We start from the raw sequence: 17,577 nt of genomic DNA on the forward strand, positions 1-17,577 counted from the left end.
ACTGAAATTCAGATATTTATCAACTTCTTAAGGGATGGAGGGAATAGAGATGTTTGTTTTGAAAGAAGGTCATCATACTCCCCCTGCACTTCCCCCCCACCCTTCAGAGCTCCTCGCTCTTCCAGACGGAAAACCCGATACGAAAAGAAAAAAAGAAATGATGTGATCAATCTGTCGTTCTTGTAGCCACCAAAAATCCCTCTTTAAATTAAAAAGAACATTTTTTGTGGAGTAAAAGTTGAGATTTTTGAGAAGTTATTTAATAGATTTGCTTCAATTCCTGTGAGATTTATCAATTACAAAGGAAAAGTAGGAAGCTAATTTCTGTAAAGCATCGTTGCTAGCAAAGAATAATCCACCTCCTCTTAAATGCAAAAATTCACATCTCGATGAACATAAAACATACCTAAGCAATGACAGCCTTTGGGACTGTTGGATAAGGATAACCAGGCTTCTTTGGGGACTATAAATGCTTTGTGAAAGCTTAAGAAAAAGAGGAGGCCTTTACATTCTAGTTTTAAAAATGAAACCATATCTTTTCTCGTGGACTCCATGAGCCAAATACTATTAATAATGACTCTGTAAGCTGAATGAAAGGCGGTGAATGCTCTAAAGGAGTGAAACAATGAACAGAAAAGGCTATTTTAACATCACACCCTATTAATAACGCCAAGGGCAGGCTTCAATACAAACGACGATTGTAACTGTAATAATATTACATTTCCCAGAACACCACTTGCTCCAAAGGTTCCAAAAGGGCTTTAGAAACTAAAACAACACACAAAGTGTTGAAAGAACTGCTTTGCCCATCACTAAAGTGAACAATATTTTAACAATATGCTGAGTTACACTTTGTACTATTGTTTAGAACTGGAAGCTAATAATAGCATCTCAGGGTTTCAACTGTGTGAGCCATCTAGGTGAGCAATCGATTGACCTAGAACTCAATTAACACATAAGATTCACAGTTCAACTCTCACAGTCTAAGATCAGCTCCTCCAACGATGAAGCACCCCGTAACATCTCCATGAGCGTGTCAGGACACTGGTTCACTGGTGATTGAATCGGGAAAGTAACGAAATGAAATCAGCTACACTCCTTCCTTTGCAGCTAAGTTTCCCTAAGATGTCTCCTTTTGCAGAAGAGCTTTTTAGTGAGAAGTGGCAGGATCAGACCTTATTCCCAAGAAGTCGGACAATGCTTCACGATAAATCATTTTATTTTTTAAGAAGAGACAATAAGATGATTTTTTTTTTCTTGACAGGCCCGGGAAACACATCAAAGCTATTTACCGCATCCTCAATATACCTAGCATAGTCTTTCAGTGAGGAAGAGGCTAAAGAAATTCACACCAAGCCACACCTGTTGCATGCCCCCTTCAAAGCAGAGTTTGGGGTGAGAGGTAATGGAGAGGTAAAACTGCTCTTCCCACCCATTTCCCCAAATAAAAATGTCTAAACGGGAAAGGAATGGGAGATTCAAATCCTTCTATCGTACCTCTTGCGGAGTCAAGGTGAAAGGAAATTAAGAGGGCCTGCTTCTGCTTCCTACTGATCCAATGTCCAGCTTTCTACTCCATCACTCAGAGTGCTTGCCTCACCTCAAATACTCAGAAGTGTGACCATGAGTTGCCCAGAAAAATACTGGCCCAAGTGACAGGAAGGGGGATGAATAGAGGCAGTTACCTCTTGCAAATCGCAGGAATACAATCACCCAACAGCAGGATGGAACTTGACAAAAAGACTTCCAGGAGCCAGGAAATAGTTGGGCACTTTTATACTCCAAACATTCCTCCGAATGTGCAAGAAGGTCAGGGAATTCTACCAAGTCTGAAAATATTTTCCCCCCACGAAGACAAGTCCTTCCATTTGAATTCCAACCATTTGAAGTGATGTTTTAAAAGTGTGGTATCTGAGGTGTTTTCGTTTTAAACTCTTAACCCTGTACATTCCTCTCATGCCTTTGAGGCCAGCTCTTTCAGCTCAGCTTTCAAAAGGCCTGTTGCAACACTGCATTCTCTACGTTTTTGTGGCACACTAGCTCTTTGTAGAAAAGGAATAATTCCGGCTCTAGATCTCTCTCTCGCTTGCCCTCTCAAAGCAGTGGGTATTGGAACCAGAGGTTTGCCCTTCTCCCTCACTTCACTGCTTCCACCTTATGTTACCTCTGCTATTTCCACCTTCTATTATTACCAGCATTTCTGTTACTGCCCCATATATTGTCTTGAATGGTACCTAGAGCTGAAGGAATTCGAGAGGAAGTATTTGATGGGCAAAGATTACCAGTTCAAATAAACCTCTGGGACTCAGTTATCAAAAGGGCCAGTTTCCTCAAGAATGGTAGAAGTGTATGATCAGTGAAATTGAAAAGAAATGGATAGCCATATAAATGCTAAGAAAAACACGACCCTCGTCCAGGTATAATCCATTCAGAGGCCTGTGGTGTGCTAAGAATTAGTTAACTAAGGGTGATCTGTGGTTACAGTGGGCGGGAGTGGTTTGGATAATTTAAAGCCTCGGATATGCCCCGAACCTCATTTTAACCAAGAGTTTCATCCTCCTTCCCACCAAGTTGTCAAGTAGAAAATGAACCAAGCTGAGTTTTGCCTCCTTACTTTTCATTTTATCATTCTCTGCAAAGATAGTAAGCAGAAAAATGGCTAACGGGCAGGCAGGAAGAGATGCAGAGGGCACTAATAAATCACAACCAGTGAAATGTACAAATGGACCTGACGGATCACGGATAGAGAAATAAAAATCAGAATAGTCTCTGATTACCTCACTCTTTACTTGAGAACTCAATCAATCAATGGTATTTATTAAGTGGTTACCTGTTGCAGAGCAGTGTACTAAGCGATTGGGAGAGTACTATACAAGAGAGCTGGCAAACACGTTCCCTTCCCATAACGAGCTAAGGTCTAGAGGAGATGAGTGGTTTTCATCTTCCAAAGTAGAACAGGGTACCAGTCAAATATTCCTAAAACATGGTTTAGCATTTATTCCAGCGTCATTCTTACACCTAACTACTGCTACTCAAATGCAAGCAAATGTCAAGTCAATAGGGCCCTCATTTCAACTTGAATTTCTTGGCTCTGTCTCCCTACTTAACCTTAGCCTTCCTCACCCTTGCTACATGTGGGTGTGTCCCAAGCTCAGGTCTGGAACATGCATATGTGACTGAATAAGCGCTGCTGGTTATGTGACTGCTTTCATGTTTCTGTTACTTATGGTACTAAAGCATAAGTATGGTCATGTGTGCGTTTTGAGTACTTTATAGGGTCCCTATGTGTATTTGCGCCTGTTCTACCTGTCCCATTAGATTTTCAATTTCTTACTTGGTAATTCTCCACACACTGGGCCATGAATACATCATCCACCCTTTTCTCTCAATGGTACATAGATTTCATTGACTTCTCATATTCTTATAGCTCCACCTTTATCCAGGACATTTCCACTTTAAACCGTAGAGGAGAAAAGATTAATTTCCTCAAATTAATAACTCTGAAGCCTGCTTCCCATATGTACATTCAGAGCATGGTACAAAATGCAAATTCGCGAGCACCTAAAAGGCTAAATTTTCATAAAGTTTTATTGAACACAACTTCCTTAAGTGTAGGAATGACTTATTTGGGGGAGTAAGCTGTCTGGAGGCAATTCCAATGTTCGTAGCCCCAAGAAATTTTAGTTTACAGAAACCTTATTTTAAACAAGCTGTAAAATTTGTATTCCTACTGGTAAAAATGTAAATCTCTATTAAGAGCACAGTCAATTAAGATTTATTCTTGATTGGAAGATTCTACTTTAAAATTGAAGCCCAAAATAACTTCCTCAACTTGAAAACCGTGGCTTTTAATCCTCAGATTTGAATCCAGTACCTCTTTTCCTTTTGGTCTATATTATTAATTTTGAGATGACCAAAACCCATATTCCCTGAATGGAGCCTTGAATGCCAAGTTGCAGCCCACAATTTATAAACTCCTGTGCCTGGCATTTATAATGGAATTATACTATAATTAGAAAAGCATGATGACATTCTTGTACAACTACTGTTTAAAATTCTCACGCTCTAAATCAGACTACAACTAAACAAACAAAATTCTGTAGACCGAAGTTACCCTGAACAGGGCACTGAGCCAAATCATGGTCTCTGAGGTTCTTTTCCTTCGATTTTCATCAGTCCAGGAAGGTCAGGATATGTTCTATATTAGTTAAGGGACATTGTTGCTCGTGGTGAAATTTACAAGGGAAAAAGAGGACAATCTTATAAAACTTCTCGACCTGGAAACCACTGGCTCTAGGCCAGAGTCAAAATGGACAGGCTGGTTTAATTGAACACTAAAGAAAATTTAGGTTGGAGAATTCAATGCCGTAAACTATTAAGAGCAGCCCTGCTTCCCCAATGCAAGGGACCAAACCATCCCTAGGAAACAGTGAATACAGTCCTCACATTTGGGAGGGAAGCCTATGGATTATGGTTGTGTTCAGTGAGATCTTCAAAAACTGAAGACATTTCTCTATGATTCTACAACTTTAAAACCCTCTTAAAATCATATACCCTTCAAGAGGCCTTTCCTGTCTACGCCCTCATTTCCCCTGTGCAATCTCCCCTCTCCATCAACTTGGCTGTGTACCCCTTAAGTACTTTTGATACTCGCCCCAGTCCCACACATATAGTCTTGCACTTATACTCTACTATTTACCCTTTGTGTCATTTATTTTAATGTCTGTCTCCCCATGTAGACTGTAAGCTGCCTGTGGGCAGGGATTGCCTCTACCAACTCTACTATATTCTACTCTGTCAAGCATTTAGGATAGTGTTCTACACACAGGAAACACTCGCTACCGTCGGTCGTTCAATGGCAAGCTGGATCCACCGATGTTGAGGTTACAGTGGCCACTGAAACAGATTGCACCTGCATTAAAAAATGTGAGAGGACTCAGTCTGATTTGTCCCACTGTGGGTAACCCTGACAAAAGTATACAGTCAAAATACATCACTTCAGTTTGATTCCTTGATACCTATACTTCCAGAGATACCGGGTGATTAAGATTCTTCTTCAAAAACTATTTACATGATAGAATTCTGCGCATCTTTATGAACCAAGGAGGGCAAAAGTCACCAGTTTATCATCTGTTAAGTTTCTGTTCTTTGTGGCCGAATGAAAAAGAACAAAATCAGATTATTTTAAAAAAACCACATTATCTTTAAAACTTCTGGTCTTGATGGAATGAATGTGTAAGAGATGGAAGTAATGACGGAGGGGTGAAGGACTAAGATGATATCTTATTACCCTCATCCCCGTCATCATTTGGATGAAACAGGCCTTATGAAATCAAGTTTTGGATTAACTACAGAGCAGGGATCTTTCAAACAGCTCACGTCCCTGCATCCGGAACAAAATTTCCACAGTTACAAGTTCAAAAGCTGATTTGTGGAGTTCTAAACCACACTGTTGGAAACAAATTCATATTCCAAAATGCAGCAGATTTTTATTAAATATGACTTTCCAAAACAACTAACCTTTCAAGAACCCAACCATCCACAGCTAAACAAAAATTGGTCTACCTTAAAATAGATGTGTCCAGGAAACAGTAGCCATGCTAACTGAAAAGAGGTTGCTAATCTAGGCAGAGAAATGGGGAAGATAATCCAATAGTTCTTCCGGGAAAATCCAATAGCTTTTATGGGAAAGGAAGTGATTCACATCGACTGAATTACAAATACTGACTGCATCTTTATAACAATGTGACGTGGTAACGCCTCAAAGGTGAAACGACTGAAAAACCGATATTCTGAACCAGGGACACTCTGGATTGATTATGTGCTGTGAATAAACATCTACCAATGGGAAGTTTAAAATTTAGGACATGTCAGAGCTGATAAAGAAAGGGAGGTCTAAAGAAACCTTCTTTGTGACATGCCAATCAAGCTAAGGAGCTTGAATCTGGGAGCTCTCCAAGGCCTCTACTCTAAGGGCTCTCTACATCCCTGAAAAGTCATTATGGGATCATTCAGAGTGCCTCCGTGCTGCTAAAGTATGTAGATGGCTCCAGCTTCATCAGAGACAAGGAGGCGAGGTACTCTGTAGAGATGGCACCTCTGAGGATGAAAGATAAAAAACTTGAAAACATGAGGATGTAGACTTTGTTCTAATTTTGGAAGTCAGAAGAGGGAGAAATGATAAAGCTCTCAAATGTGAAGGCGTGTACCTTCTGAGATCTAGAAGCGGGAAGGAGATGTTCAGGATATTGCACAGTCATTTTGTCAACAGATGTTACACCAAGGAAATGTAACAGGAGTTCTAAAATGTCAATGCCCTCAAGAAAAGAACTGAGAAAATGGACTCTGGAGACTCTGGAAAATGCCAAAGAATCTCACTGCGCTGCACTGTCAGCTCGTTGTGGGCAGGGAACGTGTCTACCAACTCTGTTATACTGTACTCTCCCAAACACTTAGTACAGCGCTCTGCACACAGTAAGCGCTCAAAAAATACCATTGATTGACTGGCAAGATTCTAAAAAGAATCCTTTAGGACTAGCTACTGAAGATTATTAGATGCATGCATTCTAAGAACTACAATGGACCACTGAAGCAAGAGAGGTCATATTTTGCTGCCCATCAGACATAAATGAAATGCAAAGGACCATCCAAGAAGATATCCATACCGTTCTTCTTCACATCACTTTGCCATTACCCATTTAGATAGCCTATGTTTAGATCCTTGCTCAAAAAGACTTTTTTTTAAATGGTACTCATTAAGCACTTACTATGTGCCAGACACTGTAGCACGTGCTGGGGTAGATGTGAGCTAATTAGGTTGGACACAGTCCTCGACCCACACGGGGCTCACAGTATGAATCCCCATTTCATAGATGAGGTAACTGCAGCACAGAGAAATCAAGTGACTTGCCCGAGGTCACACGGCAGACAAGTGGCAGAGCTGGGATTAGGACCCTGATCCTTCTGACTCCTAGGCCCGTGCTCAATCTGCTAGGTCATGCTGTTTCTCCATTAAAATAAATGACAGATAGGTACATAAATTCTGTGGGGCTGAGGGTGGGGTTGCTATCAAGCGCTTAAAGGGTACAAATCAAAGCGCAAAGGCAACACATAAGGAAGGAGGAGGAGGGGAAATGAGTGCTTAGTCAAGGAATAGACTTCATTGAATTGATGTCTCTTTCTAAGAAAGGATGATTTAAAAAGAAAAGGCAAGAGAGGCAGTTCTTAGATATGTGAGAAAAATGTAAGGGTGGCATTATGATTGATGCATGCATTTCTTTTACACTAGTTCGTACTTTGCAAAAACATCCCAAATCATCAACTTTAAATGATTAGAGCTAATGACTTTTTAAAAGGAAAATGCCATAAGGTATCATTAATATAGTTGAGATATTTTAATTTTGAATGAATGTTTCAATTATAATTCTCAATATATTATCTGGGGTCATGCAAACTGCACAATAATTTCATAAAATATGTTACCCAGGACTATGCCCTTCCAAAATTTTAGAGAATGGAACAAATCGTGGCAAAGTTCTCAACCATACTGATCTACTGCAATCAGAAAAACGGCACCATTAATTTTTTTTAAGGGAGATGAATTGCCAAATCATTTTTTCCTGGTCCTTTTACATAAGTCCTTGGAAAGCGAGAAATAAAACATTTTCTTTATGGAGTACCTACCTGTACATTGGTTTGTTATTGCTAGATGGTTCCCAGAGATTCAGTAAAAAGCATTTTCCACAAAATACGTAAAATTGCATTTCTATCTACCTTCAGAATTCCCTTAAAGGATTTTCCATTTCAAAGATTATTAGCTGATCTAAAAGACTGATTTTCGTTATGACGTTCACCCATCTGACTGGGATGAGGGGGAGAAAGATAAAGAGCTGAGAAATTAGCCTGAAGAAAGATAGTTTTAATAGTGTATATTTCAGCCGTTCTTAAACTGGAGCATAGGGAACGTCAACGGGCCGCGAGGATATCATCGTCATCAACGGTATTTATAAATAATAATTATGGCATTTGTTAAGCGCTTACTACGTGCCAGGCACTGTACTAAGTGCTGGGGTAGATACACGCAAATTGGGTTGGACACAGTCCCTGTCCCGTGTGGGGCTCACAGTCTTGAGCACTTACTCTGTGCGGAGCACTGTACGAGAGCTTGGGAGAGTACGAAACAGCAGAGTTGGTAGACATCCTCCCTGTCCACAAACAGCTTACAGTCTAGTGAAGGAGATGGGCGTCAATGGCCCCATCTGGGCTCACCCTGCTGCGGCTCCTGAACCTTGCCCTCTCCATGGGCTGTTTGCCATATCTAGATGGGAACCTTTACTTTTTCTTTCCATCTGATGCACAACAAGGAAGAACTGGAAAACTATCGATGGGAACTTGCCGCTTACCTAGGTTGCTATACGTTGCGCTACATGAGCTCGCATCAGAAGGATCGGAAGTTTCCTCCTTTTCTTCCTCCCGCTCTGGGGTCTGCGGAGGCGGGACTGGCAGGACCGAGGCATCGCCATTGCTTTCTTGCTTCAGTAGGGCAGCTCTTGAGACGCGAGGAGAAGGGATGCGAGGAGAAGGGATGCGAGGAGAAACCTTCTCCACTGATGCCTCATCTGACCCTTGACTGAAACAAATGAGACAACTGTCATTTCTGTTCCAATTTCAATATCTACCTGTCTTGTTTTTCCCAGTGCAACTGTGGCAGAGAAGCTCCGGGAGAGCAGAGAACTTTCCCCGTGTTGTCCCACCTGTACTGCAGTGGGTTAGAGCCGGGGCATGAATCCCTTTCTGAACATTTAACATTTGATGCTGTGCTTTGGCCCCACTCCTCTATGATTTCATTCTGTTCTGGAGGAGCAGCAGGAGGGAGCTTCTGAATGTCTGGAGGAGACAGTCTGTACTCTTGATTGATGATCAGGAGTACAGGGTCGAGAATATGATTCTATCTAGGAGAGTTAAAAATGGAATCAAATCGACCAATTTGGCTGCTGAAAGTGGAGAAAGGTGGTATTTGCAGGCATCACCCTCAAACCGCAGGTGAATGGACCAGGTCTGCTGGGAAGCTCCAAACACACTCTATGAGAAGGACAAGTTCTTTCTTATGTATTAAAAGCTTCTTTCTTTCCAGAATTCCCAACAGGGAATATTATCTGATTACCAGGCCATTACCAACCTCCCTTCCCCTTCCAATTCCCTTTCTACCCATACCTCTGACTCAGCCAATCCCCATAAGCATCTCTACCGTCCTGAATTCTTCCTGAACGTCTCCTCTTCAGCTGCTCTGTTCACAGTGCCTGGCTTGCATGGTGATGGCTAGCTAGATGAGGGGGAACGGGTGAATTTCACACTCCCAAAGATGCATTTTTTCTGGTTTCTCCACCCTAGCATAAGTGAATCGTAGCTCCTTGGACCTATCTCCTCACTCTCCTCTTTGGTTCCAACATGCTGACTGAATTTCAGTTTCTCTCCTTGCTGGCCATTAGTCCAAACTTCAGAGAAAACCTGTACTGCCTTCTGCTTCAGGAGCCCACAATCTATCTCGATCGCAGAGGCATGACCCAGGCACCACCGAGAACCAGAGAACTTACTTTAAGTGAGAATACGTGCGGGGAAATGGAGCTCTTCCCATGTACACTGGAAGACAACTCCATTCTTTGACCCTAGCCATAAGAGGTGCAGGAAGAAAGCCTGGTTGGCTTTGCTAATGGTCTAAAGGTGAAGCCCCAATCAATAAAGTTGTACCATTACGTGAGAGGAAATAAAGACACTACAGTAATTAACGGTTACATAAGCTACTTGAGGGCAGGGATCATATCTACTTACTCTATTGTACTTTCCCAAGTGGTTATGAGAAATAGTGTGACTTAGTGGAAGCAGCGAGGGACTGAGAGTCAGAAGACCTGGGTTATAAACCCGGCTCCACCACTTACCTGATGTGTAATCGAGGGCAAGTCACTTAATTTGTCTGTGCCTTGGTGACCTCATCTGTAAAATGGGAACTAAATCCCGATTCTCTCTCCCTTTTAGGCTTTGAGCCCCATGTAGGTTAGGGAACGTATCTGATCTGAATGTACCATTAACTACCTCAGTGCACAGTGCTTGGCACCTAATAAGTGCTGAACAAATACCACAATTGTTATAGTCACTTAACTTCTTGGTGCCTCAGTTTTCTCATCTGTAAAATGGGGATTAAAACTGTGAGCCTCACGTGGGACAAACTGATTACCCTGTATCTACCCCAGCGCTTAGAACAGTGCTCGGCATATAGTAAGCACTTAACAAATACCAACATTATTATCATTATCGTTATGGTTGCTCTGCACAGAGCAAGCGCTCAATAAATGCCAGTGATGGACTGATTGTGAATGGATTTAATGGTCATTTGCTGAGGAAGCATTTTTCCCATTTTAAACTCATTTTAATCTATGTAAGTTCAGAAACGGGACCTTTTAAATCACATCTCCTCCATGAGGCTTTCCCGTTTAATTTCTAAACCGTCCACATTATGCGGTCCCAACTGCTGCTGCTTCATTTCTGCGCCATCTTCATATTTGGGTATTCACAACCTCCCACAGCATATCTACACATTTTACATACCCTATTCCTTAAGCACTATCGCATATCCACTCTTCCTTCTTCCTCCTACCGGTAATTTTTTTTATGGTATTTGTTAAGCACTTATGCGCTAGGAACTATACTAAGCACTGGGGTAGATATAAGATAGGTTGGACAAAGTCCCTGTCACACACGGGGTTTGCAGTCTTAATCTCCATTTCCAGGTGAGGGAACTGAGTCACAGAGAATAATAATAATAACAATAATAATAATAATAGCATTTGTTAAGCACTTACTATGTGCCAGGCACTGTACTAATCATTGGGGTAGAAACAAGCAAATGGGGTTGGACACAGTCCCTGCTCTATATGGGGCTCACAGTCTTAATCCCCCTCTTATAGAAGAGGGAACTGAGGCACAGAGAAGCTAAGTGATTTGTCCTATGTCACATAGCAGATAAGTGACCGAGCTGGGATTAGAACCCAGGTCCCTCTGACTCCCAGGCCCATGGTCTACCCTTAGGCCATGCTAAAGTGTCTTGCCCAAGATCGTAGAGCAGACAAGTGGTGGAGCCTGAATTAGAACCCAGATCTAAGAAGCAGTGTGGCCTAGTGGATAGAGCATGGGCCTGGGAATCAGAAGGCCCTGGGTTCTAGTCCCAGCTCTCTCCCTCGTCTGCTTGGGCAAGTCACTTAAATCCTCTGTGCCTGTTACCTCATCTGTAAAAAGTGGGGATTAAGACTGTGAGCCCCATATGGAACATGGACTGTGTCCAACCTGACTCCCTTGTATCTACCTCAGCACTTAGAACAGTGCTTGGCACATAGTAAGCTCTTAACACAGGCACTTCAAAAAATGGTTCTTTTACTCTCAGCCTCTTTCCAATAAGCCATGCTGCTTCTCAGTGTCATAGTATATGCTTTCCTACTATTTGTAAACTCCTGGAAGGTAGGGATCATGTTTAATAGTTCTACTGTACCCTAACAAGTCAGGTTTTTAGTAGGATAAGTGCACAGACTAAGTACTCAAACACTATTGCTTGAGAAGCGGTGTGACTTAGTGGAAAAAACAGGACTCAAAACCCTTGTTATTGATATTATTATAAATATTGTTATTATGGCATTTGTGAAGCACTTACTGTGTGCCAGGCACTGTACTAAGTGGTGGGGGATACAAGCTAATCGGGTCGGACATCGTCCCTGTCCCCCATGTCTTAACTCCCATTTTCCAGGGGACGTGAGGCTCAGAGCAGTGAAGTGACTTACCCAAAGTCATCGGTTCTACTCCCAGGTCTGCCACTGACCTGCTGTGTGACTTTGGACAAATCATTTAATTTCACTCTGGACCTCAGTTCCCTCAACTGCCTCCCTCCCTCTTAGATTGTGTCCTGTGTGGAACACAGATTGGGTCAGATCCGATTACCTTGTATCTTCCCAGTGTTTAGCACATAGTAACACTTAATAAATGCCATTACTATGATTGATTTTAAAAGCTGTCTAGCCCACTTCCCAGTCTGCATATAAATGATCTGACATAACACATTTTTACCTATTTTTTTGGGGGGTGGGGGAAATGAATCTCAGTCACTATTAAATGTGACATATTTCCAAGGAGCGCTTTAATGATAATGACATTTTCATTTATCTATTGTATTACCCCAGCAAGGATGTTATTTCGTTATCACAAACTCCTGGGCATACATCAAGAGTTTCTGACTCTTCCCCATCTGTCTCGCAGCGGGAAGCACAGGTGAGTTTCAGGGAGAAGCGACGGGCAGCCAGCCATCATCCTCCTGGCTCTCCATGGCTTTGCCTATCTCACTAGCCTTTTCTGCCTTTCCGTTTCCAAGTTCCCCTGAGTGAGCTCTCTCTGGCAGTGGCTTCTACAGTAGCCTATGCATTTCCCATCATTTGATGGGCCCTTTTGTCATTTTGGTGTTTGTTGTTTTGTTGAAAAGCACATCTTGTCCATTGACTCGAGAGAGCCATTTTGAAGAGAAAGTCATTCCTCTAACCAGTCTCACTATGGTAATTTAATATATGTTTTGAGAGAGAGGGGAAAAAAATAAAGGTATCTCCAGGTCTATGGGAAATACAATATCAAAAGGCAAATTAGGGTTTCGCTGACCTGAAACTGACCAATGGACCTGTTAGTGTTTGGAAACACGTGCACAAGGGCTATTTTTCCCATTATGCAGGGACGCGAGCATCCATTCATGAGGAAATCACCGATTGATCTGTCCGTCGTCTTTGACGAAAATTGTTTCCTCCATAAAGAATACCTTATTTAATAAGCACACCTTTAAATGAGACTCATTGAAATGTGCCGCACTGTTAAATCAATCCAATTTGGATAGATTGAGGAACACAGACTGCTATCCCCAAGCAATCCCCACCTGCAAAGGCATTCGTGACAAACACAACGCAAAATTCTACTTAGCACATACACATGCTGCATCTCCTTCCACACTTGTGGGATTCCAAGCTGATTTACATAAACAACAACTATCTGTACACGTTAGTAAAGGTATACAATGTGAAATTTCAGAGAGGCAAAACTAGGAAATGCTTAGCACAGACATCGTGGATCACCGATTGATTCTATGCATGCAAAAAAACAAGTGCAAAGACTGTTCAAGTTCTGTGGGGCTGAGTTAATCTACGGCGTTTCTAATTTCAAAGCACTGCAGCAGCGTGACTAAGAGCACCTATGACAAAAGGATCATTTTAAAACCTGGGTTTTTTCCCCTTTTATCCCTCAGGGTCAGCTTTAGGCGTTCCCGGCAAGAATATTCTCTGGATCCCTAATCTTTCAATTTCTCCCTCAACCTTTTCTTGCCCTGCCCACAAATCAGCTGGTTGTGAAGCCCTGGTCTTGTGAGCCAGGGATTTATTGATCCCGACGAAAGAGCTTCTAGAGTTCCTCTATTTTCATTTTTCCTCAATTTTTAAACTTACCAGTCCACTTCAGTCCAGAAAAAAAAGGGAGTTCTCAGTAAGGAAATCATCGGGTTTTTTTAAAGCTCTGCTAATGTGAAATAATATCACAGGAAACACAGTTGGCATTAATCTGTGAAAGGCTAGGCAGGCTCATTCCCACGCACATGCGGCACAAACACTACAACTAAGTTCTGAAGTGCTTCACCACACAAGGTACAGTATTAAAGAGCAAGAGCAACTTTTTTTTAAAAAAAAGAAGAATGGACTCACCCACTGTACTCACTCACACAATTCCCCATTAAAGGAAATTCTCTCAGGACCTTCTTGAGTCTGTTAATCATGTTTTGAAACTCTGGTGAGCCATTGATCCCATTGACTTCTGCTGAGCTACAAGTTGTGCAAGTTGTGAGTAAGAGGCCTGATTTCTGCGCAATGATATCACCTACTGCACCTTAACCTTTACCTTAGGGGTTTGGTCTGGGAGTTGGGCCAAATACCTCAAGGAAACTAAACAAAGTTAAAACTGGTCTTCTTAACTCTCTGAGAACCTGAGCAGAGGGCGTGAAGGCTTAATTTTACAGAGTGGCTTCAGAGGATCACGCTAAGAGGTGGGCATAGTTATTAACTGACCAATTAAAATCATTTCCCGGTGTGAGGAACAGAGAACATATTGTTGATGAGAATAAAGCCAGGTATCTCCCTTCAGGTGGAAGCTAAGATTTTAAATTTGCATTTAAGGTGACAGTAATGTCTTTAAAGAATCAGAATTTTTAAAAATGCATCAGTGAAATGTCAAGTCTTGATGATTGAGGAAGAACAGTCCTTTGTATGATAGAAATCGTAAAACGAGAGAGAGGGGAAAAAAAAGGGAGAGGTTCTCAGAAGTTCAGGCTTCAATGTGCTAACATGCTGTGACTCAAAAATGAACAAAGAATTGAGCAATAGCATCATAGAAGGCTGACTCACTCACTTTACATGGAAGACAAACAGAAGAAAATGGAGGGGGTGACAACAAACCTTTACTATTAATTTAACCACAATCAGAATTTCTAGACATTTTCACTCAAAAGTCTGGGAATATAATATCTTCTATTAATTCTTGAGGACAACTTAAAACCGGTACAGCGGGTCCTCTGGGCAGAGATTCAGTTAAGAGACCCAAACAAGAACGCAATCCATGACTATAGCTCAGATAAGCTTTAAATGATGGCATTAACAAGGCAGCCACTCAAATTTCCCTTTTCTCAGGGAGGACTGGACTGGGGAATTTAGTGGACCTGGGTCCTGTCCTCAAGGTCCAACCTGTCTTACTGAACTGGGGGTAGGTCAGGTGCTTCAGCTTCCTTTTTCAAAAGTGGAATTCAGGGGTATGGGTGAATGGTATTGTATCTTCATGAAATTACATGATTTTTAGGGACAAAACTAGATAAATGGATGATACTATCGTTAGTTTGGCCTTCCAATGAAAAGAAACCTTTGTGTCTGATGGAGTTCTGGACATACTCAGTTTTAGTGAAAGGGGGGTGAAAAGTGTCAGAAAACTGAAAAACAACAAAGCGGTAAATCAGCGCCTCCAAAATGAGGAACCTGAAATGACAAACGGAACATTAAAAGGTAATCACGGCTGACTCGAGATATTCTGTTTATCAAACTCAAGTCGGGAGACTCACCGAGGTGAGAGCCAATTTAGGAGAGACGGGTTTTATACCAGAGCATTTTACAAACTTTCTAGTTCTCTTTCCAGCTCTGTCACTTACTCAAAGTGTGGGAATCCTGCTGATGATAACCAGAGGCAAACCACAAACATCTCTAGTTTGATAGATTAAGCTCTAACAAATGGTATAACACTCGTCTACCTTAGTTTTTCATTAGTTTTTATTTGAACTGTTCTGACAACTTTTGAGTGGATACTTCTAAGGTGCATGTCTCTCTCTGTCACTGTCTCATTCATTAGAATTGTGGAAATCTAGATGTTCCTTGGAAATAAATAGACCGCTCGGGATTAGTCCCTTACCTAAACAAATCCCCCCCAGAACTTTATCTCCCAACACCCTGCAATATTCATACATAATTCAAAAATGAAAAAGGTAGTCTCCTGTGGGAAGCTCACATGGCCTACTCAGGTGGCAAGATTAATCATTATATGATCAGATAGAACAATCCATGTTTGTTTGTGAATTCACTCAGGGCAGATTTTCATTAAAAATGCTGTTAACGTAGGCATTTTTTAAAAACTGGATCTAAGTCCACATTAGAAAAGGTTAAAAAGTCTTCTCTGTGGTTGAGTCCTCCCACAGCTTGGGCTCAATGAGACTCCAAATACAGTGATTTTCAGCTTCCACAGGGGCAGAATGAATAAAATGTGGCTGGGAAAGGAACTATGAACTTCACAGGGTATAACACTCTAAATTCAGTTTCAGCCTCTTTCTAACACTGACGATCATCTTGATAGCCAGAAAGATGGAAAAGACAACATAGATATAAAATTTCTTTTAAAACCCTGGAAATTACTCAGAAAGACCATGAGCATAATTTTCCAGCTTTGTTCTTGATTTCAAGAGCTGCACATCCCTGTGGGTGCATTCTGTGATGGGCTTTGGAAGAAATATCATATGCATGACACGCTGGAAACAGAGTTCAAAGTTATCAAATCCAACACCTTTGTAATCCACTGGAAAGAAAAGAAAATCTCAGTTTCCCCCATCCCTATGCCTCCAGGACCCCCGCCAATCTGACATTTCTTAATCCTTTCTTATTTTCCGGGTCATCAATTTGATTTCTCTATGCTTTCCAGTCATTGGCGTTCTTAGCTAAAAAAAAAAAGTGTCCTATCCACTGATCGCTATCTCTATGTCTTCAATTTTCCTCTAAGCCTTCTGTAGTCTGTAACTTCAAACTCTCTATCCATTCCACACACTGCAACTTGAATTACGATTAACCTTTAACTAAACTCCAATGAGTCCCTACAAACAAAATCTGAAATACCATGCAAAACAAAGCTGCCTCTTATAGTTACAAAAGAGGTGATATTTCTGGCCAGGGAAGATGGAAGCCATTTTTAAGATCTGAATCGGATGATGATTTTGGTATTGTCAGAGCTCCCCTTTTACAGTAAGGGACACCAAATTAAAAATTACCTTAAGGCATCAAGTTACCAAAAACAAGGCAAGAGATTAAACCCCATGCTGTCCCACATCACTGTCAGCACGCTCTTTGTGATGTTAAATAATGGAAAAATTAACTGCTGCCAGAAATGCTTTGGCTTCTAAAACACATGAAATATAAATCTCAGAACTGGGTTCACCTATTTTATAAAATGGAGGCAGTTTATTTTTGATGCTGATATTTGAAAAGGGATTATAGAGCCATTAGAAGGAGATGATTGTTTCCTGACATCTCTCACAGATACAGGCTAGGTAATACGGCAACATCATTATCTTTGTTTCACTAGAATGTGGTGAAATCCTGCTACACTCATTTTCTAGAAAGTGAATTTGAAAACAATAGGGGTGGAGGGGGTGGGAGGAGGGGGAAGAAAAAGCCCATAAACCCGGTTTTTCAAATAGTCACTCACCTCTTTGCAGGGGTGAGTGAACAGGTATCTTTTTTGGCGATCCTGGGTTTTTCCTCATACCATTTTGGCACTAGGCACATTAGGTATTTATCTTTTCTCCCACCCCCTTCTCTGCTGTCTGCCTGCTCTCTTGGTCTAGTGAGCTGTAAAGCCAGATAGCAGGCCAGAGTTCCTTTCTCCCTTTCCCCGCTCCAATTGTATTGCTGACTAATAGCATCTGCTCCCACTGCATCTGCTGCTCTCAAAAACCACTTCTCACACCCCCTTTCCTCCCACCTAGTTCCCATGGCAAAACAGAATGGAATCCATTCGGGAAATTCAGCTTTGTTCTCAATCGAAGAATTTCAGGTTTTGCAAGGAAAAATAAACTGAGATGACCAGTTGCCCAAGGTTGCAACAGACTAAGCTAGAGGGCAAAAAGCTTCTTTTTGCTGAGCTCTTGAGTGACCCTATTGTACATTCCAAGGGCTTAGTACAGTGCTCTGCACATAGTAAGCACTCAAT

The 17,577-nt window shown here is 41.5% G+C and overlaps 1 protein-coding gene across 2 annotated transcripts in view; it reads right to left on the reverse strand.

The window, feature by feature from the left end:
* PEAK1 (pseudopodium enriched atypical kinase 1) overlaps positions 1–17,577 on the reverse strand; it is a 139,849-nt gene that overhangs the window by 19,098 nt on the left and 103,174 nt on the right. The window contains exons 4-5 of one of the 2 annotated variants that reach the window (XM_029064423.2): positions 13,770–13,886; positions 8,403–8,629 (exon numbers count right to left, since the gene is read on the reverse strand). In XM_029064423.2, coding sequence (XP_028920256.1) covers positions 8,403–8,629; positions 13,770–13,886 — 344 coding nt within the window. The remainder of the gene's footprint in view (positions 1–8,402; positions 8,630–13,769; positions 13,887–17,577) is intronic. The other variant, XM_007664374.4, reaches the window with a different exon arrangement.

This window comes from Ornithorhynchus anatinus, chromosome 5 (assembly GCF_004115215.2).
Source record: "Ornithorhynchus anatinus isolate Pmale09 chromosome 5, mOrnAna1.pri.v4, whole genome shotgun sequence".
In the NCBI taxonomy this organism is placed as follows: domain Eukaryota; kingdom Metazoa; phylum Chordata; class Mammalia; order Monotremata; family Ornithorhynchidae; genus Ornithorhynchus; species Ornithorhynchus anatinus.